Raw genomic sequence first — 25,928 nt, 5'->3', positions numbered from 1 at the left:
AGTTACCGCCCAGAGCCATGATTATATGGTGCAGGGAGCTTCCGCCCCCTGAGCAACTCTATCTTTAGTATCTTCTCTATAGCCACTTACATAGAAAATCAAAAGGAAAGTCTTGGTTTTCTTATGTGGCCCCAGAATCACTAAATATAACATTTAGAAGCAATTTATCAACTATAACCATTGAGTTTTCAGCTGCCACTACAATTTTTCAAAGCAAACTCTTCTTATTCCTTCCCTTTGTTATTTTTATCAAATTGCAACAGATATTTTAGGGGTTTCTATATTGATCATTCAATCATGTAGTAAGTTCAGTTTCCACCTTGCTAGTGTCCAACTTAATGCACAAAGATAAGACTGGGTTTTGAACAATCAGAATCATAGCAAGAAGGCTAAAGGTATGATTTCTGGCAGAAGTAACTTTTTACAAACCAAATAAAAAATGGCTCTCCAATCTAGGATTCAAAAGATAATTTATTAGTCTGTGAAGAGGTGTCACACACTGTATACCCAGTAATATGCTTCTTTTATTTTTGTGCCTTTACCTTAAAAATATATTTAAACAAGAAACAAAGATAATATTGAATTTTCCCATAAATTCTGCTTTCTTATTTACAGTTACATTGTAAATAACATTCCACTATACACAAATTAAGGACTGTGCATTACTGTATGTTCTCTTTACATAGTCTTTCATAATATAGTACATACAGCTCGAAGCTATGCAGTATTTAAGCTTAGAAAGGCTTGAGGGAAGAAGTACAAACTTTATCAATAAGACTATTATTTAAAAAGGTTCCGACCTTAATTCTCTGCTAGATTGTTTCACTGAAACCATTCTTTGTTAAAGAAAAATGCCCCATATGAGGGATGAGAATAACAGTTTAAGTTACCACAAGATCCACTTAAACTGGTTAACAAATAAAAACACTTTATTACTTATTACTGGAGCACTACCACTGTCAAATCATTTAAAGAAGTAGATTTATTCTTCAGTTCAGACACATTACATCACGACAGTAGTACCTCTTTATGAAATAAAAAATGTTTCCTGCAACTTTAGGTTTTACTTGTAAACAGTTAAAGCACACATTTTGTGAAGATGATTTAATCATTCCTGCTCTTAGGTTACACAATAAGGAGTTTCTACTTCATCAAGGGAGAAGCAAGCACTCGTGCTGTGCGCACATACGTGCACACACATGCGCACTCTCTCTCTCTGTTTCTCTCCCTCTCCCTCTCTCTCCAGTGCTGCTCACCTGCCAAAGGCCCATCATTAAGCACTAATTACAGCAGCACTAGTGTCACGAGCAGTGCATGAGGCTTTAATTGGAATTATAAAATGAAGATGATAAAACATCAAACTTCAGTTAAAAACCCCAAATCAAAAAGCTCAGGTTCTGAAATGACCATCGGGCGCTTCATGCTCAGCCTGACGGTTCAGTTCACTGGGCTCTCCAGGCGGCAAACCCCACCTTCAATGGCCACGGACTGTCCTGCCACTGCACCGGGAGGAAGTCTGGAAATGTGAGTCTGCAGAGAGGGAAACAGGAGAACGTTAGAAGTGCCAGCTGTGCCCCCCCCACCTCCGACGTGTGATAAAGGGGGAGGAAATACCAGAGCAACACAAGCATCTACTGGCCTGGTGGGAACCTTTAGGCTCTGAGAGACCCTGTTTGTTCATCTCCCAGGGAATGTTTACTGAGCATCTCTGCACGCTAAGCACAGCATCAGCAACTGGACACACAGAGTGACCAAGATGGCCAAGGCCCCTGACAGTACAGAACTTACAATTTAGTCACATTCAGAATAGTGGTGGTTTTAATGCCAACTATATTGAGTACATTCCGGTTCTTTGAAAACTAATAATTTATGAACACTTTGTCCTCTGAACATTCAAAGCAACTGAGAATACCTGGTTCATGTTTAAACCTCTAATACATTCCTTAAAGGTTTTGAATAGCTTACGAAAATTCATATAATTCAACAACCTAAAGTAAATGAGGCAATGAGAAAAAAGAAAAATAAGAGGTTACAAAATAAGGTAACGACAGGCATGAGGTTAGCACTCAAAATCTAGCCCGAGTTTTGTGTCTGTGAGAGAGGCAGACGGCCACCCTGTCTCTCAGCTTCCTAGTGGCCATGGCCAGACAGGTGGTTCACAGCGTCCACAGGATCACAGCTGCTCAGAGAACAACTGTTCCTAGACCGAGGCCAAGGAGCCATTTCTTCTGTCGGGCTTCAGATACAGTAGGTACCATGTGTAGCGGATAAGTAAAGACATCATTTGTACAACAAGGAGCTTTATAGGGCTGAGTGTTTCGACATTACTCAAAGGAGACTGGCCCTCAGTGGAAGACAGTAAAAACCGTTCCACAAGGGGTCAGGATGACGTCAGCCAGGAATTCCTTTTTTGATGGTCCTGCTTAATCCAGGGATAGATAAATGTCGGCAGTTTCTAAGAAAAACAGAGGGATTGTATATCCTTTAGGTAATCTTCTCTAATTCTGTTTTTCTAAACAAGCTCTTCTAGAGGACTGAACTGAGGTGAGTTCAAACCCGGGTGACGTCGTTAGACACAGCTGGTGAGATGGCCAAGCCTAGGGAGGGACTGATGTCCTCTCATGCAACCAGATATGAAGCAAGCATAAATTCTGGATGGATTTTAACAGGTAAGATAGTTGGTTTGTAGTTGAGGGTGGACACTATTCTTGAGTCTCACGGTACAAGTCCTATTAGAGTAGTTGACATAAATCAACCATTTGGAAAGCTCTGGAGAACAGGAAATGTTCTCTGGGTACTTAGTTTTTCTGTGTACAAGGCAGGAAGCAACCTGTAACCTACAGGGGTGAGACCATTGATTTTGGGGTGGAGAGTTGGATGAGGCAGTCTCTGCAGTGTCTCCTGGGGTTTGCGTGTCAGTGGGTTCACTCACAGGCTTGGGCCTCTGGGAACTGTGTTACAGAGTCTGCCTCATTATCGCATCTGAGGGACAAATTTGAGCCTCACTGTTTGGATATATTATACCTGAGAAGTCCACAGAAAGGCAGACTTGTGGGCCTTCTGTTTCTTGTGATGCCTCATTAACCTTGTGGGAGGAGTTACAGGAGGGCATGTCTGATTCTGCTGCCCTGCAGCCCATGTCACGTGAGGTACAAAAAGCTCAAATCTCACAATTCCCAGGGCTCAGTATTGATGAGGACTCTTTTATTCAACGCGAGGGGAAAAAATAATTTTATTTTGTTTTGTTTTTGTTTTTTCTTCATTTCAATAAAATGTTTACTAATATTCATTGGATATCTTCAGAGAGGCAAACTGCAACTTTTTTCAATATACCAAGCTTTAAAGGAAAATAGCACATTTTATTTATTCACTTATCAGTTAACAAACATTTAGGTTATTTCCAACTTGGGCTACTCTATTATTATTATTATTTATTTATTTATTTATTTATTTATTTATTTATTTATTATTAGTTTTAGGTGTACAAAACAATGCAAGAGTTATACTATTCACCCCTCACAAAGTGACCACCCTCCTCCCCCAATCAACCGCCCCCTCCCCCAGTATCATGCATATTTATCACAATTCCATTGACTCCATTCCCACATTACACTCCACATCCCATGACTATATATGTATTAAATTATAGTTGACATATAACATTATTCAATGGCAGCTTCAGATGTACAGTGCAGTGGTCAGGCCTCTACACTGTCCATGAAGTGGTCTCCCTAACAAGACATGAGTCCATCTGACACCCTAAAAAATATTTTCAACGTTATTGATTATACTCCCCAAACTGTCTTTCATATCTCTGTGGCAATATTGTAGTTACCAATTTGTGTTGTCTCGTCCCTGGGGAAAGATAATTTTTTACTTAGGTGTCACTCATCAATTTTTCTAAAGGTTCTAAACAAAAAAGATCCCTGAGAGAATAGAAGCCCCTCAGACAATTTCAACCCTAATCTCACTCTATTCGGTCATGAACACAGGCATGCAGCTACCACAGAGATAGAGAATAAAGCAGAACCACTATGGAAAATAGTATAGCGGTTCCTCGAAAAATTAAAATTAGAAATATCACATGATCCAACACTTCCACTTCTAGGTATATAACCAAAAGTGAAAGCAGGGACACAAAGAGATATTTGTACACCAACGTTCATAGTAGCATTATTCACAACAGCCAAAAGGTGGAAGCAACCCAAATGTCCATCAAGATATGAAGAGATAAACAAAATGTGGTATATACTTACAATGGAATATTATCCAGCTTGATAATGGAATGACAACCTGACACATGCCACAACATGCATAAACTTTGAAGACATTATGCTAACTGAAAAAAGTGACAAAAAGGACAAATATAGTAGGATTCCATTTATATGAGGTAGCTAGCAGTCAAATTCATAAATACAGACAGTAGAATGCCAGTGGCTGTGAGGAGGTGAGGCGGGGGAGTCACTGTCTGATGGGTACAGGGTTTCAGCTGGAGAAGAGGAAAAAGTTCTGCAGACGGACGGCGGCACAACAATGTGAATGTACCGAATGCCACTGAACTATACACTAAGAAACGGTTAAAATGGTAACATTTATGTCTTGTATATTTTACCACAATTAAAAAAAAAAAAAAGGAATACAGGGGAAATGACACTTTCCTACCGGGTCCAGAATAGCTCTCCATAAGATGGCAATAAGTGAAGCGGTTAGCTAGGAATGAATCCACCATCAGAATCCCACTGGAGAAACATTAACACTACCAGGTTCTGTTCACAAATAAGTTGGAACTTTTCAACCAGGTTAGTTAAAATATCTGTCCCTAAAAGAGAAGCTCACAGGAAAATCCATCCTCATGTTTCCCAAAGATTCAGGGAGAATCCAATGGGGCCTCCTGACAGGCCTGGTATCCCAGGCACCAGAGGCAACAGAGAATAAATTGTTAAAAGATCAAAGAGTGACCATATGTCCAAGCAGATGGCCTGCAACTTGACCAGGGGGGTGTCAGTCTGAAAGCAACTGATTTCCTGCTGCCCATGGAAAAGACCCAGAACTAGAAGGAAGCAATTCCTGTCTCACGAACCAGGGGACTTGATAGCAATCCCCTGAGATTTACAAAAACACAGATGGCCAATCCAAACTTATCTCTAACACTACCACTCCAATTAAGTTTACAATAAAAGAACATCTAAATAAACTGAGCTAAATCACAAAATGTCAAGGAGAGTTAGGAAGAAAAAGAAAAAAGGATTGAAAATGATGACAGTTGTCTTGAGATATTAACAGTATGTAGGCAAAATACTTCAAAATACACTGAGATTTGTATAAATTGAGCTGTTTACATAAGACAGAAATGTTCAACTAGACAAACTAGTAGTTATATTAACTTCTCAGGATTTTTCTTCCCTAAATCAGCATTTAGACAATGGGGATTTTGTGATTACAAAACACACTGACATGATCACGGTGTTGAGAGGAGTAAAATGGTTAACCATCCAAATGTCAATATTTTACCAGTTTCATCCATCAACATGATCTTCTGACTCATAAAAGAATAAGTGACCTTGGTCTGAAAAAGTCTGAGCCAAGATGTATTTGAAGCTTTCTGTGGAAATTTCAATGGAGCATAAAAAAAAAAAAAAAAAAGCTGTTTAAGAGAATGTTTTATATGAGTGTGTGTCTCTATTCTTTTAAAGAAGTAGGTTTGAATTCCTCTAGAGGCTAAAAATAGACCACTTTCTACAATGAACTTGTATGTCAGCATTTAAAAGTACAATAAAATATTTTATATTGTTCAAGGCCTGTGCAGACTCTTGGGCATCCTACCTGCATAAGGACTTAACAAGGTGTCTTTAAAACCATTTAAATAGCAATGCACTTTTATTGGAATTCAGAACTAATGAGAAATAACACACAGAAATGATAGATGAAAAAGTAGTATATTGATCCATTTTGGTTATCTCTCTCCATTCCTTGCTACACACCCCACTCATACACCGCTCTAACCACGATTTCATGTCTCTAATATCTTTTTCTGGTTCTTTCTCAAGGAAATATTCCTTGACTGGATCCCACACTCAGTCTAGAAGCATTCATACTAGCTCCTAGAGCACCCATCTGAGCATTTCTTGTCCTGTGATATAACTGTCTTGAGTTGTTGTTTTTTTTAGGTCTCTGTAGTTGAAAGTCAATTGGAGACAGGAGCTTGCCTTACACACACCTCTATATTCCCTGAACCTGTCACAGTGCTTGACACAGAAGGTATTCTCTAGAAATGCTCAAATAGTGGATGAGTGACTAAAATAAACCTTCCAAGAAATAAACAAAGAATCGCAAATATTTTAGCTAGTGTGACCAGTTTGGTTAAAAAGTCAATCAAACTAGTTTGCAATAGTAAAGATTTTTAAAAAATAGAATTTCTAAAAGTACAGACTGACTAATTTTTCCCCTTTCCAAGTGACTGTGTTGTTAGAATGGAAAAGGAACTTTAGATTTCTAGACGCTAACAGCTCCACACCAGTGGAACCCAATGGCCTGGTAGTTGTAATTCTCTGCCTTCTTGCTAATACCCTGAGTGACACAGACATGTCTTTGAAGAATTATCAACTTGTGAGTTAAATTGACTAGTCAAAGCCAGTATTCGTAGGGCTATATCTTTTTGTGAGAACGAATACATTGTCCAATAACATGTTTATCCTGAAGATTTCAAAATGAGAAAGTTAAAGTAACAAAAAATAATATCGAAATTATATAATTGCTTGATGTCCTAATCACAGTCTAAGTAGTAGCTGAGACTTCCTATCATTCATACTCATGTCTTTAAATCTTTTAAGACCACCTTAGTGAGTGCTCTTTTGTGGTTTCTAGGAAAACTATGAGCACACGATTTAATTTTAAAAGTCTCAAAGCCTTTATTTAGTGGTTATATTTTAATTCATCTTTCCACTCTTAGGAGAGTTGCTTGAGATATGCCACAAGAGTCAAGAAAAGAGTCTCTTAAACAAGTTATTATCCTCCTTTGTGGGGTCAGGAAAATAAAATCTAGATAGACACAATCCAAAAAAAAGCCTTTAGAAATACTTTATTCATTGGTGTCATAATTGTGAAGGTTTTGTTTTCTGGTTTTATTACTTTTTCATCTTATTAGATTATTTTTTAAAATTTATTTTTCAATTATAGTTGACATGCAATCTTATATTAGTTTCAGATGTGTAACACGGTGATTAGACATTTATATACCTTAAGAAGTGATCACCCTGATAAATCTAATACCCATCTGGCACCATACATAGTTATTACAATATTATTGACTATATTCCCCATGCTGTACTTAACATCCCCGTGGTTTTCCACTTTTTAAAAATAGAGAGAGCTTGAAGCAAGATACTATAGTCACAGCAATCCATGCATTTACAAATAAAACAAGTGACATTAGAAAAGCACTTCGACATACAGAGATTTAAGAAAAAGCATTTCAAAACAGAACAGTTTTTTCATCAACCAGTAGCTAAAAAAAGCACATGTAGCATACAACATCTTATGTCCAATTCTAAAATTAATCCCAGAGGCAGTTTATCATACTGGCTACGTGGGTGGGTTACAGAATCAGAGCACGGTGGGTGCTGGGGCCGTTTACTCTTCTTTCTGAACACACTGCTGGACAACATCTCCCCGCCTCCTTTGCAGTGGGTGTGGATACATGACTGAAATTGAACCAATGGACTAAAGTGATATGTGCCACTACCAGGCCTGGCAGAAAAATCTTTCTAGGCACCATTGTCCATGTTCTTTCTCTGATGACTGTAAGGCCTATGTGATGTAAGGAGCCTGGGACCCTGAATCACATTTTGGAGAAGAGCCTTCTGCTAATCAGAAACCCGATTTGGACTTAATGTGAATGAGAAACACACTTGTTATGCTTAAGCAACTATACGTTTTGGAGTTTGCTTGTTATAGCAGCTGGTGTTACCTTCACCAATAATGTTCAATCCAGGCCTCTACACTTACTAGCTGTGTAAGCTCTACTAGTTACTTAACTTCTCAAACCCCCATCTCTAAAATGGGTATAACAGTAGCATTTATTATCAGGCTGATAAGGACTACATGAGATATTGCATGCAATGAAAGTACATATCAATAAATGTCAATTATTATTTTAAAAAAACACATCGCCATAGAATAAAACATTATGCAGTGCAATCTCTATTATAGATTATTGGGCATCCCAGAACTGGAAAATTCTATTTGAAAAGCTTGATAGTCTGCAAAAACAGAATGAGATATTTTAATTAAAAATTTACTGCATGCTAAAAGATAAGATTGAAGAAATTGGACATTTTTTAGGCCAGTATTTTTATGGTGCTGTTTTGCTGTTCCTAATAAAATAATGAACAATTGCTGAGTATTTATCAATTGCTAAGGGTTTTATATATGCCAGCTTGCTGTACCACTAATCTTCCAAGGCTCAAAAACAATCATGCTTGGGTGCAAAAGAGAAAATCACAGTGTTCGAATACTTGCAAACTGCATTCTAAGAACATGTAACATTGTGAAGACAAGTATAGCCATATGAAATGATTAGAAAAGCATTAACAAAAGCATGTGACCATGCCCTATATGGTTCTTCCATAACCATGGAGGAAGACCACGGGTAGAATATTCCAATTGTGTTTTCTAATACCATCAAGCAAATAACTCAATTCTGACACTATTTACCTGGAGACGGCATCAGATCCTATGGGTAAGGGTTCAGTCTTACAAGATTGACACCCCCCCACCCCCGCCTCCAGATGCCAATCACAAGTCCACGTTGTCATCTGTGCTTCTGACCAATGACTATAAATCAGAGGTCCCCACAGCCTCCTCCTCAGATTTGACTAATTTGCTAGAACAGTTCACAGACCTCAGAAAAACCATTTACTTACTAGATTACTAGTTTATTATAAAAGGATATAACTCAGAAATAGCCAGCTGGAAGAGATGCATAGGGCAAGGTATATGGGAAGGGGCACAGGGCCTCCATGCCCTCTCTCCCAGCACCTCTACATGTACACCAATTTGGAAGCTCTCAAAACTGTAGTTCAGGGATTTTTTTAGAGGCTTCCATTACATAGGCATAATTTAGTAAATCACTGGCCATTGGTGACTGAACTCAATCTTCAGCCCCTCTCCCCTCCTGATTGGTTGCCCTGGCAACCAGTCCACATCTTTAGGCTACCTAGAGGCTTTCCAAAAGTCACTTCATTGATATCAACTCAGGTGTGGTTCAAAATGGGTTGTTATGAATAAGTAGACACCCATTTCACCTTATGGCTCAGGAACTGAGGACAAAAGACCAAATATTTTAACAAATGATGCTTCCATTGCTCTTATCAGGAAATTCCAAGGGTTTGAGAGCTGTAAGTCAGGAACCATGAAGACCAAATGTATATTTCGTATTATAAATCACAATACCACAGATACCCAACCACAAATGCCACAGGAAGTCAAGAGGGAGGGGATGGATGATGATCAATGAGCTGAGGAAGACTTTCCAGAGGTCTTGGCCCTGGAAGGCAAAAGAACTGGAGTGCGGTGGAGCACAAAATGGCGTGTTGGGCCTGAGGAAGGGATAGCTGAAAGTTTGTTTGGTTTGAGCCACACAGTGTTTCCAACTTTTAAAAAAATTAATAGAATATGTTTTAAAATGGGGAAGTTGTGCACAAGCATCTTGATTTCCAGCTTCTCTTAAAAAAAGAAATCTGGCAGCCTTTGCATTCCCTCATCCAAGTGAAGTACAGCAGCTACCTTGTTTAGAAGGATGCTTTTGGCGAAAGAGTTTGCCACAAGTTGCGTTATGTTCTTCCTATTGTTGTGTTCAGAAGACAACTAACATGTGGTGATCCTCTCTCATTGAGGTTATGATTAATCCCAATTGCATTCTGGCAGTGGCAGCCTGAACCAATCACAAACAGCCAATTAGGCTTTAAACTATAGCCAATCACACAATTTCCTTTTTAATTTTATTTTTTTGTTTCTACACTTTTTGTAAGTCCTGTGGCTCCTGTTGGTGGAGTGCCCCTAACCACTTCCAGTTTGGTGCTTCCCAAGTCAAATGGACTGTTCCTCAAATAAACTCTTAAAAAAACTGGAATATGCCTCAGTTTATCTTCAAAACACAGAGTTCAGAATAATAAACCTCCAAAAGTAGCCAATCACTTCTTTCCCTCCATCATTTTTTGTGATGTTAAAAAAGGAGTTTTGTTAGAAGAGTGATGGTAAGAGATTAAAGAGAGAGCATGTTTTGCAAGAAAAAAAGAGATGGAAAAAGAAGGTATGGCATATTACTTCTATATTCATATCAGCCAAAGGCCAATTCTATGTTAAAAAAGAGACAGCACAAAAAAGAAGTAAAATAATTGTAAGAACTGCTTTTAAACTGTCAATGCAAGAGAAACTGTATCTGGCTGGATTGATTTACTAGCTCTGCTTTGGATGACTAATCTGTAGGGTTATCTGTTTTAAGTCAAATACAGTACCTGTAGGACGAGTCAGCTTTTTGGATGGACACAAAGTAAGTATTGCTGTCAGCTAATGTAGTAAGGTTTGCTCAAGATCAATTTGACTACTTAGTAGAAAGTTCTCTTGTCAAAGATAACTGGGTGTTGGGATAACATTATTAGTCTGCTAGGGCTTCCAAAACAAAATACCTCAGGCTGGGTGATTTAAATAAGTTAAATTTATTTTCTCACAGTTCTGGAGGCTGGAAGTCCAAGATCAGGGTACCAGTAGGTTTGGTTTCTTCTGAGGCCTTTATGCTTGGCTTACAGATGGACTTCCTTTGTGCGTGTGCATTCCTGGTGTCTGCTCTTCTTCTTAGAAGGTCATAACCTATCTTAATCATCTCTTCAAAGGCCCTATCTCCAAATATAGTCACACTGGGGCTTAGGGCTTCCAGATATGAATTTGGGGGGAAACAGTTCATTCCACAGTGATCTTATGGTGACCCTAAAGTGATACAGTGTAAAAGCCAACGATGGGCAGACCCGGAAGCGGCCAAGGCAGACAGACGGCCTGGTTGGCGACCGTGACTTTCAGTGTTTGTGGTTTAAACCTGAGCGGCTCAGTCCACCGTCCTACACTCTTGACACCTGGGGGTCAGTATCGACGTTGCAGTCCCCGCACACGCGCCCCCTACAGCGGAGCTTCTCATCCCTGACTGTGACCTGTGACAAAAGACAGGAAAGGGCGACCTTGTCAGCATTTCAAGGCCCTTCTGCCTGTCAGTTTGGAGGAAGTAGATGAGGGGCCTGAGCTGAAGCCCTTGTGGGCACATTGTCAAGATGCAGATGTGATTCTTCCCCTGACCTTCTAACGAAACAACCCAGAGCAGGAAGAGGACAAGGACGAAATGGCTTCTCAGACATCTTGGTTGCTTCCTAGTTTTGGAAATTGTGAATAAAGCTGCTGTGAACACGCATTTGTGGACTATTGGGTGGATAAACGTTTTCAACTCTTTGGCTATGTCTTCTGACATCACCTTGGACTTGTTTCCAAACCCAGGAATAGAAGATTCATTCCACACAATGCTACTGAGTACGTGTAATGATGAGAGAAGTTATCAGTTAAGTAAATCTTTGAAAAACTTTAAACAAAGTTCAGATCCTAGTAAGCATCAGAGATTTCAGTTTCTAGAGAACCAGTGTACACATGGGAAAGCCTCCCATGAAAGCTCAAATCTTACACATCAGAATAGTTATATTGCAGAGAAGTCAAACGAATGCAGTAAAGACAAGTTTTTGAACCAATCATTATATCTTATGGAACATGAGACTACTCATACTGGGGAGGAACCTTACAAATGTATTCCATGTGAGAGAGTCTTGAGTCAATTATCAGTCTAAACGGACATAGGACAACCCACACTGGAATGAAGAGTTACAAATTCAGAGAACGTGACAAAACGTTTACTCAGTGTCAAATCTTACCGGACACGAGATGACTCATGCTAGAGAGAGGTCTTACAAATGCAGAGAATTCGGCAGGGCCTGTCATTGGCATTCATCTTTTATTAAACATGAGAGAGTTCATACCGTCGAGAAGCCTCACACATGTAAGGAATACGGCAAAGCCTTTCAACGGCATTCACAAATTAGCGAACATCAGATAATTCTTACTGCAGAGAAGCCTTAGAAATGCGAAGAATGTGGAAAAGCCTTTAGTAGACGTTCACATCGTAATACGTATGAGTGAATCCACGCTAGAGAGAAGCCTTGCAAATGAAGAGGAAGCAGGAAAGCCTTTACTCAGCGCTCACATCTTGCTGCACATAAGAGAATTCACAGTGGAGAAAAGCCTTACAAATGTGAACACTGCGGCAAAGCCTTTACCAAGCATTCCACTCTCACGGTACATAGGAGAATTCATGCTGGAGACAAGCCTTTCAAATGCATAGAGAATGAGGTAAAACTTTTGTTCAGCGTTCATGTCTTACTAGACATGAGTTCATCCATACTGGACAGAAGCCTTACAAATGTAGAGACTGTGGGAAAGCCTTTTACCTGCGCTTTAAACTTACACAACATGAGAGAAGTCATACCAGAGAGAAGCTGGTGAATAAAGCCTTTACTCAGCGTTCATTTCTTACAAGGCATGAGAGAACGCACACCGGAGAGAGGCCTTACAAATGTGAAAAATGTGGCAAAGCCATTAGTCACCATTTAGAGTTTACTAAACACATGAAAATGGATAATGGAGAGAAACCTTAAAAGTGAAGAATCCAAGAAACCCTGTAGCTGGACCTACAGCCTCACTCAGTATCAGAGAATGCTTCCTGTGGAGAAATCAACATTCAAAATCAACGATGAAAACCCTATGTTCAAAATTCAAACTTCAGAAAGGCCACATAATTCATGCTCCAAAGTGACTTGAAAGATGTAAAATAATGTGAGGAAATGTTTAATCGACAATGAAATCTGAAATATTAGAGAATCGACATTACAAAGTCGTCAGTAAAAAAACCCAGTTTTCAGATATTTTAAATCAGAATACATATAGTGAATAAGCAAATGTTAAAAAAGTTTTGAATATGCTTGAAAGTATTAAGGGGATGGATGTTGCAAAGGTATAATTATTTAAAATGAGTCTATATATTGATAATACTTGAGGTCTGTTGTAAAGGAAATATTATAGTGATCTCACTGTGAAGTCACTTGATGCTGTTTTTTTAACTCCTAGTGTGTGTGAATCATGGGTTGTTTGTTGCTGTCATCTGAGAGCCCTTGTGTGTTGGGTGGGATTCACTCAGAAATACTTTTCCCTGGAAGACTGAGGGCACTGTAATATACAATGTATGATAAAAATCTAAATGGAGATGCTGTTTTGTTGACTTAGAATGTTGATGTAAGTCACCGTGAAGTAGGTATTCAGGGCATCTTTGTGTTCATTAGTGTGAGAAAGGAACATTATGAATTGTAATTAGTTTTTCCAATTGCTTTTTAAGGAAAATAAGGTGGTGGGTTTTGAAACCCTGATGTGTCATTGTAGAAGTCATAGATAGGAGTCATGAATATTACCAGATGTGGTTGAAATGAAGAGGTCTTCAGAGATATCTGAGAAACTACAGACAACTCATCCCTAAGTGCATAAATTATTGTACCTCTTTGTTTCCTAAACAATGAGCCTCAGTCTTCAAACCCATGGAAAACAGAGCTCTAAGGTCATTATATCAGAACAACCAGAATGCTTCCTAAATGCTTGTTATCTGTATTTTGTGCGTGGATCGTGCTTTATTTAGACTGTGTGTGAACTTATATTTACATTGATAATAAAGCAAATCATTTTTAATGTATTAATAAAATTAAAAAATTAAAAAAAAAAAAAAAGCCAACGATGCCCCATATGTTTTGGTCGCCATCAGTTCTCTGAGTCGAAATCCTCCTGCTCTCCCTTTTGTGAGGGCCTCTCCCTCTCCACTTGCTCCTTGTTGTTCAACCAGGAAGCACACTCCTGCCTCAAGGCCCTTACATGTGCTGTTCTCAAACAAAAAGCTCTTCCAGCCATTGTCCGTCTGGCTTACTTGAATTTCACTCCTGCTGCCCTCTCTGCCTCAGCGTTTCATATATCCTCACAGCTATCTAACCACCATCCATTCTGCTTCTTTATCTTATTCATTGCTTGTCTCCTCCATATGCCCAAAGGCTCCACAAGGGCAGGGAGTTTCATCTGTTTGCTCATTGCTTTTCCTCAGTACCTAAAAGACAGCCTGGCACATGTTAGGGACTCAGTATGCTTGTTAAAAGATTTAATTTATTTTCATGAGGGTTGGGATATAAAAAAGAACAAACTGCAAATTAGGCATTTCATATCTCTTAATGTTTTAGTTTCTGATTATAGTTTATAAATTTGTTGTAAATTTTTGAAGAGGTTTGTATAAATTAAGCACTCAAAATGATACTGAAACACTGACTCTTAAAACTGGGGGGGGGGAGCCTACATATTTCCCAAGACTGACACAGTATGATCTGACATTATCTGTTATTTCTCTTACACAACTGCACACATTCTGTCCTCTTTCAGACAGAGATCCTCAGAAACATCAGCAACCTAGAGTGGTCAAGTGGGGCTGTGTGCCTTGTGTCTGGTGGGTTTTGCTGCGTTAATGGAAGTCTCACAAATCTAGCATGAGGAGGAACGTGGGAAACACCAGGGCCACCTTGTTTGCATAGGCTTTTTCCCTTCTGGAAAGCAGGACACCAGCCTAGTGAGACAAGGGTGCCTCCAGCTCAATTTTACATTATCGTGACCATTTGAAGACACAGATATTCCTTTTCCCTACCATTTTCCCTTCTCCTGTTAATTCTGCCATCTTTATCAAATTGTTAAATCCTGGATAACTCATATTTTTCCCTCTACTGAGTGTCACGTGAATTTTCTTAGTATAACATGTACATATTTAATAGAATAAAGATCCAATTTGCTACAGGCAAGGCCTGTCTATGAATTTATCACTGTGCTACTCGGGCATGTAAATTTGGTACTGTGAGGTGGCACTGCTGGCTGAGCACATCTTATGTCCTTACATAGTAGATTCTTACCTGATGTGATAATAGTTACTCTCCTCTTTCTTTTACTGGCACAAACATGATAGACCTTAAATGACCCACTACAGAGAGACGGGCTGGGGAAGTGTGTCTGGTTGGTTTTATTGCTTTGTGTCTATTATGGGCTTTTTTTTTTTTCCCTTAATGAGTTGAGTCAGGAGACCCCCTCCTACCCACCCCATCCTTTTCCCAGAAGTTCCCTGCCCATGGCTTTCAAGAGCTGTCTTTCAAGGAGACACAACTTGTGAATAAGTATATTCTGAGCATTCTTTATGTGCGGCATTAAACCCTGGAATGTAGTTTACTGCTCTAAAAATAGTTTGGTCTTCAGACTTCAATCTGAAAGCAGATGTACTCAACTAGTTGCCAGTTTCACACAAACCTGCTTAATATAGTCCAAAATAATGTGAATACTTTATAGAATAAAACCCCATTTAACTACAGGTCAACAGCTCTAGATGCTCACTTTCTAAGCCTGTGTGATACCGGACAAATCAGGGAAAGTCTCAGAGCTGTAAAATGAAGACTCTGTTAGATGGTCTCTAGAGCAGTGTCGCAAAGTTTTAACATTCTTTGACGCTGATTTCATGTAGCTTTGTATACATACATTGTTAATGAATCTAAAAACAAGTATGTTACTTCTATTCCATCATTGCTTTAAGCTAAAAGTAATAAATAGGCCAGAACAATGTGAAGATGTGATTCCTAAGTTCCACCTAACAAATCAGAAATATCAACAGAATGAGGAATTAACGCCATATGTTAGTCATTTTACTGTATGTCACCCCTATCTCATTTTCCACATTTAAAACAAGGATGCCATAAAAAGATCCATTGGTAAATCTGGACACAACACAAAGACAGCATTATGGTAAATTTCATTATTGGTACTGAAACAAGACTACATAAAGGGAAAAGCTCTATTGTTCTCACATATAAATATCATGTCGAAGGAGCCTTAAAATAAGATTAAAATGCTGTCTGATGAGAACAGCATGTTGTTCCAGTCTTATGGCTACTTCTGTGACTTCTTTTACCATGCAGACGATACCACACTTCAGAGGCAACATCAGACAAGACTGCCCTCCTATTTTTGGCTTAAAAGTCTGGTGAAGGCATCCACATAAACATGGCAATCCCCACAGTACCTATTATAACACCACTCAACATGGAGAATTATCAGGAGTATTCCATTTTGCTAAATGTGATAAAAGCTCTTCACTATTTAGCAAAAATTTATTCTGCACTTACTATGAGGGAAAGAATGAAACACACATGGATCTTGCTCTGAAGGCAATTATGTTTTTGCAGGATGCAGAAACTAGTTCCTTGTGAAATCTTAATAAAAACACCAAGTCACTATTTTTGCATAATGCTTTAGTTTCCATGGTGCTTTTGCATCATGACCTTCAAAATACCGTATCAGGTAGAAAGAAATATACTACACGTATTCTTCAGGTGAAAAAGCAGCAAGGCTCAGAATGGTTATGTGGTTTGCTTACGGTCACAGAGGAAGTGGAAAAACTGCGACTTGAGTGAAAGCCTCAGAACTCCAAATTTAGGGCTCTCTTTACTCCCACAAAGCCTCGAACCATGAAGGATTCTAAATCTAGCTCTGTAAGACACACACCTTTCACTGCAGAAAGCTTATGACTAAGTAGTTTTTCAGGGTGAATTACGGCTTGCTCAGAAAAGCTATTCCCACAAATTTTACCAACAAATTTCAGGATGCTTCAGGGAGTCAGAGAACAGCTTTGAGCTTTAAATCTGCTGCTGATGGATTACATAGCCTCTGAACTGGAAAGTCACTAGCTCTCTGGGCTTCAGCATCTCTGCAGATAAAAATGGAAAATTTGACTCAATTATATTCTTTCTGATTCTAACATTCTATATCGATTTGCTTTACAAATATCCTCTATATGTTGTTTAAATATTTTTTCCAAAAGATATTTGTCTAAATTTTCCCAGAACTCAGGTTACAAATTTTTAAATATCCCTTCTAAGAAGTAATTAAAATCTCATTTGGTCCTAGGACTTTGTATTATATTACTTTCTCCTGAGGACCTCTACTGTTCTAGACCCATATTGGAAGGCCTCACAGCATTGGTAAAAAAAAGAATAAAGTAACGACAATGTCTACACAGGACCCAGCAATAGCATCTGATCAAATTCATCACTCTCTTCTCCTTGAAACATCTTTTCCCTTAGTTTCTAGAACCCCACGCTCACCTGGTTCTCTTCAACCTCTACGGCCGTTAGGCCGCTGCAGGTTCTCCTTTGCAGGTTCCTCCTCATTTCCCCAACTTACGCACATGGAGGTTCCCTAGGGCTCACGTGTCTTCTCTTCTGTGTTCACTCTTGGTGATCTCATCCAATCTTATAGTTATAAAGGCATTTATATACTGAGACTCCCAAATACATATCTCTAGCTTAGGCCTCCCCAGATGATATAAAGCTTGGGTTCTGGAAGTCAGGTTGTCTGGCCTGAATCTTAGCTCTACCTCTTTGTAGCTGTGTGATCTTGTATAAGTAACTTCTCAGATATTTCTTCTCTGAGGGGCTAATAGTGGCAGAAGGTGCTGCTAAGAGAGGATTTAGCTGAGCACTGAAGGCCGAGATGCAGTTGCCTCCCCCCGACCCCCTCAATTTCTGCTTTGAGGCTGGGAGTTTACCTGTGTTCTGTAAGGGGAGGCTCTGGGCCACGGTTTCCTTGGTGAAAGACAGCCCAGTGGCCTCTTCTTAGAGAACCAGGTAGGGAAGTCTCAGCATCCTGATGATTTGTACTGGGTGAAAATCCAAAATGTCAGTTACAGTCTTCTGGTTGGGAAGCTGCCAAGTAACATGGATTTTACTATAGCTTGAAAATAGCATCTTGTATTTGAAAAGAAATGAAAGGCTAATGTTTAAACTATCATAAAGAGTGAAACTACTATTTGTGTAATAGACTATTTCCTGAGAATTTTGGTTGATCTGTCAGTGAGGAATTTTGAAGGGGTAAAAATAAAAACCACCAACAAACTCTTTGAAGAAAGCTCCCCTTGTCAAAACCATCTGCTCCTGACTTCTTATTGATCTGACCCCTGTAATGCCAAAGAACTGTTAAGGCATTGCGCCCTAGATAGCAGCATTTCCCAACCTGACTTCTGCTGGGTCCCAGGAGATGCTCTCTGAAAAAAATAGGAGCATGGTCAAATGTCAGGGAAATGCTGCAATCTAATGGCTCAGCCTCAGTCCATTCTTCTTAGAGCTAGACAGGCATGTGAGCGTGTACAGGTTCAGGCATCCTTCAGCAAAGAAACCTGTCCAGGTCTTTAAGCCAGCTCACCCCAAATGTCCATGAATGCCTTCCTTGAATTCCATCCAGCTGCACCCAGAACTACTACAAAAAGGCTGCTGAAACTTCCCTTTTGTTTTGTTCCAATGCCGAGACCTCCGTTTCTTTTTCTGATTCTTCTGCACCTTCCAAACAACTAAATGTTGGGGTACTCCAGGAATCAATCATTGGACCACTCTTCCTCAGCTCATTTTACAGAGAACATAATTGTGAAGAGCTCTTAACATGTAGTGAAGCCTCTGGTTGATTTGAAAAAGAAAGAATAATAACTCTCCAGACCGATCTCCTCTTCCAGCTACCGCTCCATTTCTTTCCTTCTCTTTACAGCAAAGTTCTTTAAAAGACTTGTCTATGCTTATTAACTCAAATTCTTTCCTTCCACTATCTCCGAAACCCTCTACAATCAGGTTTTCACCTTGACCACTCCACTGGTCTATCCTCAGACCTAATTTCATGGGGCCAGACTACAGCATCTGATAAAGTTGACCACCTTCTTCTTGAAATATTTTTTTCCTTTGTTTCTAAGAAACCGCATTCACCTGGTTCCCCATCAACCTCTGTGGCCATTTCTGTTTCTTTTGCTGGTTCTTCCTCAGCTCCCAACTTATGTATAAACACAGGGGTTCCACAGGACTATTTTATCCTGTCTGTGTTCACTCTCTTGGTGATCTCATCAAGCCTTATAGTTTTAAAAAGCATTTCTATGCTGAGATCCCCAAATATATATCAGTAGTGTAGTGCTCTCTCCTGACACATGTATCCAAATACCTACTGAGCATCTCCATTTGATGCCTAACAGGCATCTCAAAATTAACACATCCAAAACTGAGCTCTTTCTACTTCCCTTCAAGCCTTCTTCCTCACCCCAGTAAACAGCAATTTCATTTTTCCAATTGTTCAAGCCAAAATCTTAGAAGCCATTGTTGCCTTCTCTATTTCCTTCATACTTCTAACCGATCCATTAGTAAATCCCATTGGCTGTATCTTAAAACATACATAGAAGCCAACTGGTTCTCACCACCAGTACAGCTAACACTCTAGTCCAAGTCTTTATCATCACTCACATTAGTGGTACAAGCTAAATTCTAGTCCTAGATCAACTGAGTTCTTTTAATAGCTAAAATCTCAAAGGCAAAGAATTAAGGCTTTCTTCTTAGCCAATCATTATCCCTGATTAGCTCTAATACTGCTCAACTGAGGTTAGGAAGAAATTCATTTTTGTCATCTTTGATAGTAAAAATCTTATCATTTGTATTTTTGCCCCATATGTGGCCTACTGATCAAAAAGATCAATTGCTAGATTCAGGAACTTGTCATACCTAAGAGGTCATCACCTTAAAGGCCAGGTCTGACTGTCTGACCATGTGATTTTGGAAGTTTACTTGGGATAGGAGTATGTTTTAATCAGGGGCCACTGGGGCTTATTACTAACTGCCTGTTAACAACTTATTTTGCCAAGACCTTCCATTTTTTTGTCCTAAAAATACAGATCATAAACATCTTTAATGGAGTAGAATAGTTGGCAGGTCTTAACTGTTCAAAATTTTACCATAATATCCATAATAGCTATCAATGGACAAAATCACGAATTTATTGGGTTTTTCATCTGTTACAGGAGGCACATTTAAAATAACATTATTTTTTTATTTTCAGTAAAGACAAAGCTGTTTCCAAGTACTATAAGCATCTCCTAATAGCAATACAGCCCTCATCCTAAATTAAGTTTCTTTTACTCCTTCAACACTGCAGTAGTGTAGTCCAAACATGTATAGTACAGTGATGACAGCTGAAGAACATAAAAGTAAATCGTCAGTACATACCACTTATTGCATCCAGAAGGATTTGAAAGAAATGTAAATAGAGAGTAGCTCAACTGTATCCAAATGTCTCAATTAGTTATTACTAAAATGTTAAATTATCACCAATTACCAGCACTGCTTTACTTACAAGACATAAAAGTCATACACTATAACTATCATAAATGAATTTTAATCCTTAGGATTAGACAGAATGGACACTCCAAGATGAAGGCTTTGAAAAAGACAGAAACATTTGAATGAATGGTAGCGAAACGAAAATGTATTCTAGCAGATAGACTTTGCTTAGGGTTCAAACTCCACAACATGGGTCAGTCTCAAGTGCCTGTAAGTGAAGAAGGCCGGGTGTAGGACTGTCAAAGCGGAGTGCCCCGGCCGCCCAAATACGGTGGCTACCACTTGGTTCCAACCAATCAGTGCACAGGAAGTGGTTCTTGGTGCTGCCAAGTCCACTGCTCTTACAGGAGAAAATAAATCAGGAGGAAAATAATCATTTTTATGTAAAAATTAAAAATGTTTAAATCTTGTGTAAAATTTTAATGCAAAATTTGTATTTCATGTAAATTCAAAAATTATTAGGCAAAAATTTTCAATTTTATAAAAAAAAGCTGATCTGCTGATGAATCCAGTTTTTGATCTCAAATCCAGAGGTTACTGGGAAGGAGGGGCAATGGGGACAAAATGTTGTGTCCAAACAACCATCTGGACTCAGAGTTCTATCCTAAACCTCAACATGGAGTCACTCACTAAAGATGAATGCATGGAATGCCTACACATGCTAGGGCGTGTGGGGCCACTGCCTGGTAGATTCAGCTCCTGTCACTCATGTAGTTTTAATACAATAATGTTATACAAGTTCTTACAACATAAAATCAATGGGTGATCCTAAATGGTTAGAATCATAGAACCAATGCCTTGTTTCGAATTAGAAAGGTAACATGAAGTAAGAATGACATGACCAAGACTATAGTCTTATTTGTTTTAAGACTAAAAAAAAATAAATAAATAAGAGATTCCTTTCATCATTTGTCCATTGCTTTCCAACCAAAAGAAAGAAAACATTCTGTACTCATTACTCACTCACTGTGGGTACTAATGTCAATCATTCTTGCAGACACTTGTCTCAGTTACATGTCATGGTTATATGTCCTGTGGGCAAACAGCAGGCATGTATCTGCCGTAGGAAGGTACATGTTTCCTGAAAATGTTGGGTACTAGAGGGTAATAAGGTGACATTCTAATGTTAAGTTCACACCTGATGTGAACTATGTAGACCGATGACTATGTAAGTATTCAGAAGTAGAGAAATTAATGTTTTCATTATTTTTCATATTGCTATAATAAAAAGAGGCTTATTTATTTCAACGAACATGGTGTATCTACAAGTACAAATAATAGACATATTTATCATTGCAAAGATCTAACCCCTTCACTATGATTAAAATGAGATTTATTTGGATAAATATGGTTAATATTTCTGAGAAGATTTATGCTCTTACCAACACGGTGAATTCCCTCTCTGTGTTTATTCCATTTATTGCTTTGGAGCAATGTCGAATGAATCATTTGGAAGAAACTGATGGCATAAGACTAATTAGGCAAAAATAAAATTACCAACTACACTTAGAAATAAACTTGAAGCTGAGAAAACTTCTGTCTTCAAGTTTGTTTTTCACATACTCAATCTGCTACAATCTTCTCCTGTTTGTCTAAATGACTTTCTAAATAGACCCAACGGGATCCTCCTGACAGTTCAAAGAGCATGAAAAACAAACGCAATTTTCTATATTTGAAATTCTGGGCAAGCTTAAAAGGTACAAGTAAAATCACTGATTAGCCACTTTGTCTTGTGTTCCATAAGAGCCCATGCCAAATTTAGCTGTCTTAGTACATAGCTTGTTGGTGGTGCCTAACCTACCATCCTGAGGCAGTTGGCTTCCTGCCAGGGATCAGATTCCTTCCATTGTTGGGTAATATGGAGACTAGACTATCAAAAGTAGTTAAAATTTGGTTTAGACTAAGGCCAACTTGTATCTAGGTGGTTCTTCATAAATCTAAAATATGGTCCAATAAACCCATCCAGTGATTGAAATCCACGGGCCACTATCATGGAACTAGTCTCTTTTAAGAATTCATGGTCAATATGCCCATAGGTGTCCCACTTTCTGGTGTTCAGTGGGATGCAAGAAAACTTCCTGCATGTTCAAGGTTCACACAAGATGAATTCAACAGTAGCTAGTAAGCAATATTTTTTCCCCTCTTACTTTTATAAGAAAAATTAGGTGAACTTAACAGAAAAGCTGCAGACAAATCTTAACAGTTCATAAAAAAGCCCGTCTGTGATGCTGTCAAGCTGGTAGATCTCCAGTCAGACAGCTTTTTAAAAGGGCTCCCTTACCACCATATTGGCCTGAATCGCAGAGTTGGAGATAGTGGTGTGTGTCTATTCTTGTAGCTTCAAACAATTTTTTTTTCTCTTCTGGGATCTCTGAAATCATTCATCAGTTGGTTTGTATTTACAATTTAGTTATGCTTTCCCAAAACGTAATAACCACTACCATCTCCACCAGAGGAATAGGGTAGAAATCCAGGGGGTATAGCTTTTGTCGTAGGCAACATAAATGGCACTTTGGGGAGCACAATTACAGTGTAAATGAGGCTGTGGAGTTGTGTCATGTGATGGCCCTGAGAGAGATTCTCCACAACTTCTACAATCACCTCTTCCTCCCACCACTATCATCACTATCGTCATCCATCATGATTAATGTGGCATCTACCACATGCACTTCAGTTATATCATTTAGTTAATATCCAGAGCTCTATGAAAGTATCAGTAATATTTCCACTTTAAAGATAAGGAAACTGAGGATCAGAGTTGAACCCTGCCCCAGGTTATAAAGCAGGAGCTCCTGGATAGAAATTCAACCCTGGCTAACTCCAAAGCCCATTCTCTTATTATATTATATTGCCTCTTTATAGATCAGTGGTTCTCAACCTTCCTAATGCAGCGACCCCTTAATCCAGTTCCTCATGTTGTGGTGACCCCCAACCATAAAATTATTTTTGTTGCTACTCTATAACTGTAATTTTGCTACCGTTATGAATCGTAATGTAAGTATCTTCTTGTTTTCCGATGGTCTTAGGCGACCCCTGTGAAAGGGTCGTTCGACCCCCAAAGGGGTCGCAACCCACAGGTTGAGAACCGCTGTTACAGATGGTCTTCTGTAGGCTTTTTTAAAAAAGAGGTATGATTTAAATACAATAAAATGCATAGATGTTACGTAAAGGGTTTGATAACTTTTAAGCATTGTATAGCCATGAAACCAAAATCTAAATAATTTTTCCATATAGAACATTTCTATTACCTCCCAAAATTCCCTCATGCCCCTTCCTTGAAGCAAAAACTTACAGATTTCAATCACCATAACTTAAGTTTTGCCAGTTCTTGAACTTCATATAAATGGAATAATTCAGTAAGTACTATTTTGTGTCTGGCTTTGCCCACTCAACATAATGTTTTTAGTTTTTTTCTAAATTAAATTTATTAAATTACATTTACTAAACAGTAGTTAGTAAAGTTACATTGATTTCAGGTGTACAATTCTGTAATACATCATCTATATGTCACATTGTGTGCTCACCACCCAGAGTCAGTTCTCCTTCCATCACAATATATTTGACCCCCTTTACCCTGTTCTACCAACCTCCCCTCCCCACTTACCCTCTGGTAACCACTAAAGTGTTGTCTGTGTCCATGAGTTTTTGTTTCTTTCTCTTGTTGTTTTGTTGCTTTCAGTCTTATATCCCACCTATCAGTGAAATCATATGGTTCTCGACTTTTTCTGTATCACTGATTTCGCCTAGCATGATAATCTCAAGATCCATCCATGTTGCCGCAAATGGCACTATTTCATCTTTTCTTATGGCAGAGTAGTATTTCAATGTGTATATACCACATCATCTTTATCCAATCATCTACGGAAGGACACTTTGGTTGTTTCCATGTCTTGGCCACCATGAATAAAGCTGCAGCGAACATAGGGGTACATTATCTTTAAAATAAATGTTCTCAGATTTTGAGGGTAGACAACCAGAAGAGGGGTTGCTGGGTAATATGGTAATTTTATTCTTAATTTTTTGAGGAACCTCGATACTGTTGTCCACAGTGGCTGCCCCAATTTACATTCCCACCAGCAGTGTATGAGGTTCCTTTTTCTCCACAGCCTCTCCAACACTTGTTATTACTTGTCTTGTTGATGACAGCCATTCTAGCTGGTGTGAGGTAGTATCTCACTGTGGTTTTGATTTTCATCTCCCTAATAGCTAGTGAAGTTGAGCATCTTTTCATATATCTGTTGGCCATTTGTATGTCTTCTTGGGAGAAGCATCTGTTCAGGTCTTCTGCCCATTTTTTAATTAGATTTTTTTATTTTTGTTGTTGTTGAGTTGTTTGAGTTCTTTATATATTTTGTATATTGGCTCCTTGTCGGAGGGTTGTTTGCAAATATCTTCTCCCATTTGGTTGGTTGCCTGTTTGTTTTGTTGACGGTTTCCTTTGCTGGGAAGAAGCTTTTTAGTTTGATATAATCCCATTCATTTATTTTAGCTTTTACTTCCCTTGCCTGTGAGGTCAAATTCATAAAATCCTCTTTGAGCGAAAGGTCCATAAGTTTAGTACCTATGCTTTCTTCTATGCAGTTTATTGTTTCAGGTCTTATATTTAGGTCTTTGATTCACTTTGAGTTAATTTTGGTATATGGTGACAGATAGCAGTCTAGTTTCAATTCTTTCACATGTGGCCTTCCAATTTCCCTAACATCATTTATTGAAGAGGCTTTCTTTTCTCCATTGTATGTTTTTGGCTCCTTTGTCGAAAATTATCTGCCCATATTTATGTGGGTTTCTTTGTTTGTGTATTTATTTTAGGTTTAAAAGAGGACTGCTGAGGAAAGGACATTGTGGACATCACTCATTTGTAGGGTCTCCAGGAGTTAGATTCAACTAAACAGCACATACACATATAGAAGGGAATATATTTAGCTTTGTGAGTCTTTCCTTTCACAGGAAGACTTTATTAAAGTTTTATAAATTGCTTTAATTGGGTAAATACCTTGGTTGATATTATGCGGCTTTCAGACATTAAGTTTGAAAAAGTTAATGGTCACCAGGAGTTGCATACACAATCACAATCAAAACAGCAAAATAAATAAAAGAACAGGACTTTTTAATACCCCTGAAAATATAATAAATTGTGGGCTGGCTGAGTGGTGCGTTGGCTAAGCAGGGCCCCGGTTCGGATCCCACATGAGTGCCAGTGACACTTCCCTCTACAGCTAAGATAGTGAGTAGCAGCTCGACCTGGAGCTGGGCTGCCGTGAGTAGCCAGCGATGGCATAGGCTGCAGCCCCTGCCGCAGTGGGCTGCCATAAGCTACCGTGAGTGGCCGGCAGCCAGTGTGAGCTGCCAAGAGCCGCCATAGGTGGCCGTCCAGAGGCCAGTGACCGATTTGCCTCATCTGGGAAGAGTGCAATGATAATACCAACATGGGCCAGGGAAGCAACATCCTCCACAACTAGACTAAAGAACAAAAGGACAGCAACTTGTGTGTTCCCCTTCCCTGATTCCCCAACGCTGTTCTCCTCCCCCAATTCCTCAATAAAATCTTAAAAACAAACAAAAAAGCATTATCACAAATTATCT

The 25,928-nt window shown here is 38.9% G+C and overlaps 1 protein-coding gene across 6 annotated transcripts in view; it reads right to left on the bottom strand.

Moving 5' to 3' along the window:
- Positions 1 to 453: 453 nt before the first annotated feature.
- Positions 454 to 25,928, bottom strand: part of TASP1 (taspase 1) — a 253,771-nt gene continuing 228,296 nt past the window's right edge. For all 6 annotated transcript variants that reach the window (XM_019635266.1, XM_019635267.1, XM_019635270.1 and 3 more), the window contains one exon: positions 454 to 1,530. In XM_019635266.1, the coding sequence (XP_019490811.1) occupies positions 1,438 to 1,530 (93 nt within the window). In that variant the 3' untranslated portion in view covers positions 454 to 1,437. The remainder of the gene's footprint in view (positions 1,531 to 25,928) is intronic.

Source organism: Hipposideros armiger, unplaced genomic scaffold, assembly GCF_001890085.2.
Source record: "Hipposideros armiger isolate ML-2016 unplaced genomic scaffold, ASM189008v1 scaffold_20, whole genome shotgun sequence".
Lineage (NCBI taxonomy): Eukaryota > Metazoa > Chordata > Mammalia > Chiroptera > Hipposideridae > Hipposideros > Hipposideros armiger.
This window is presented reverse-complemented; position numbering and strand designations above follow the sequence as displayed.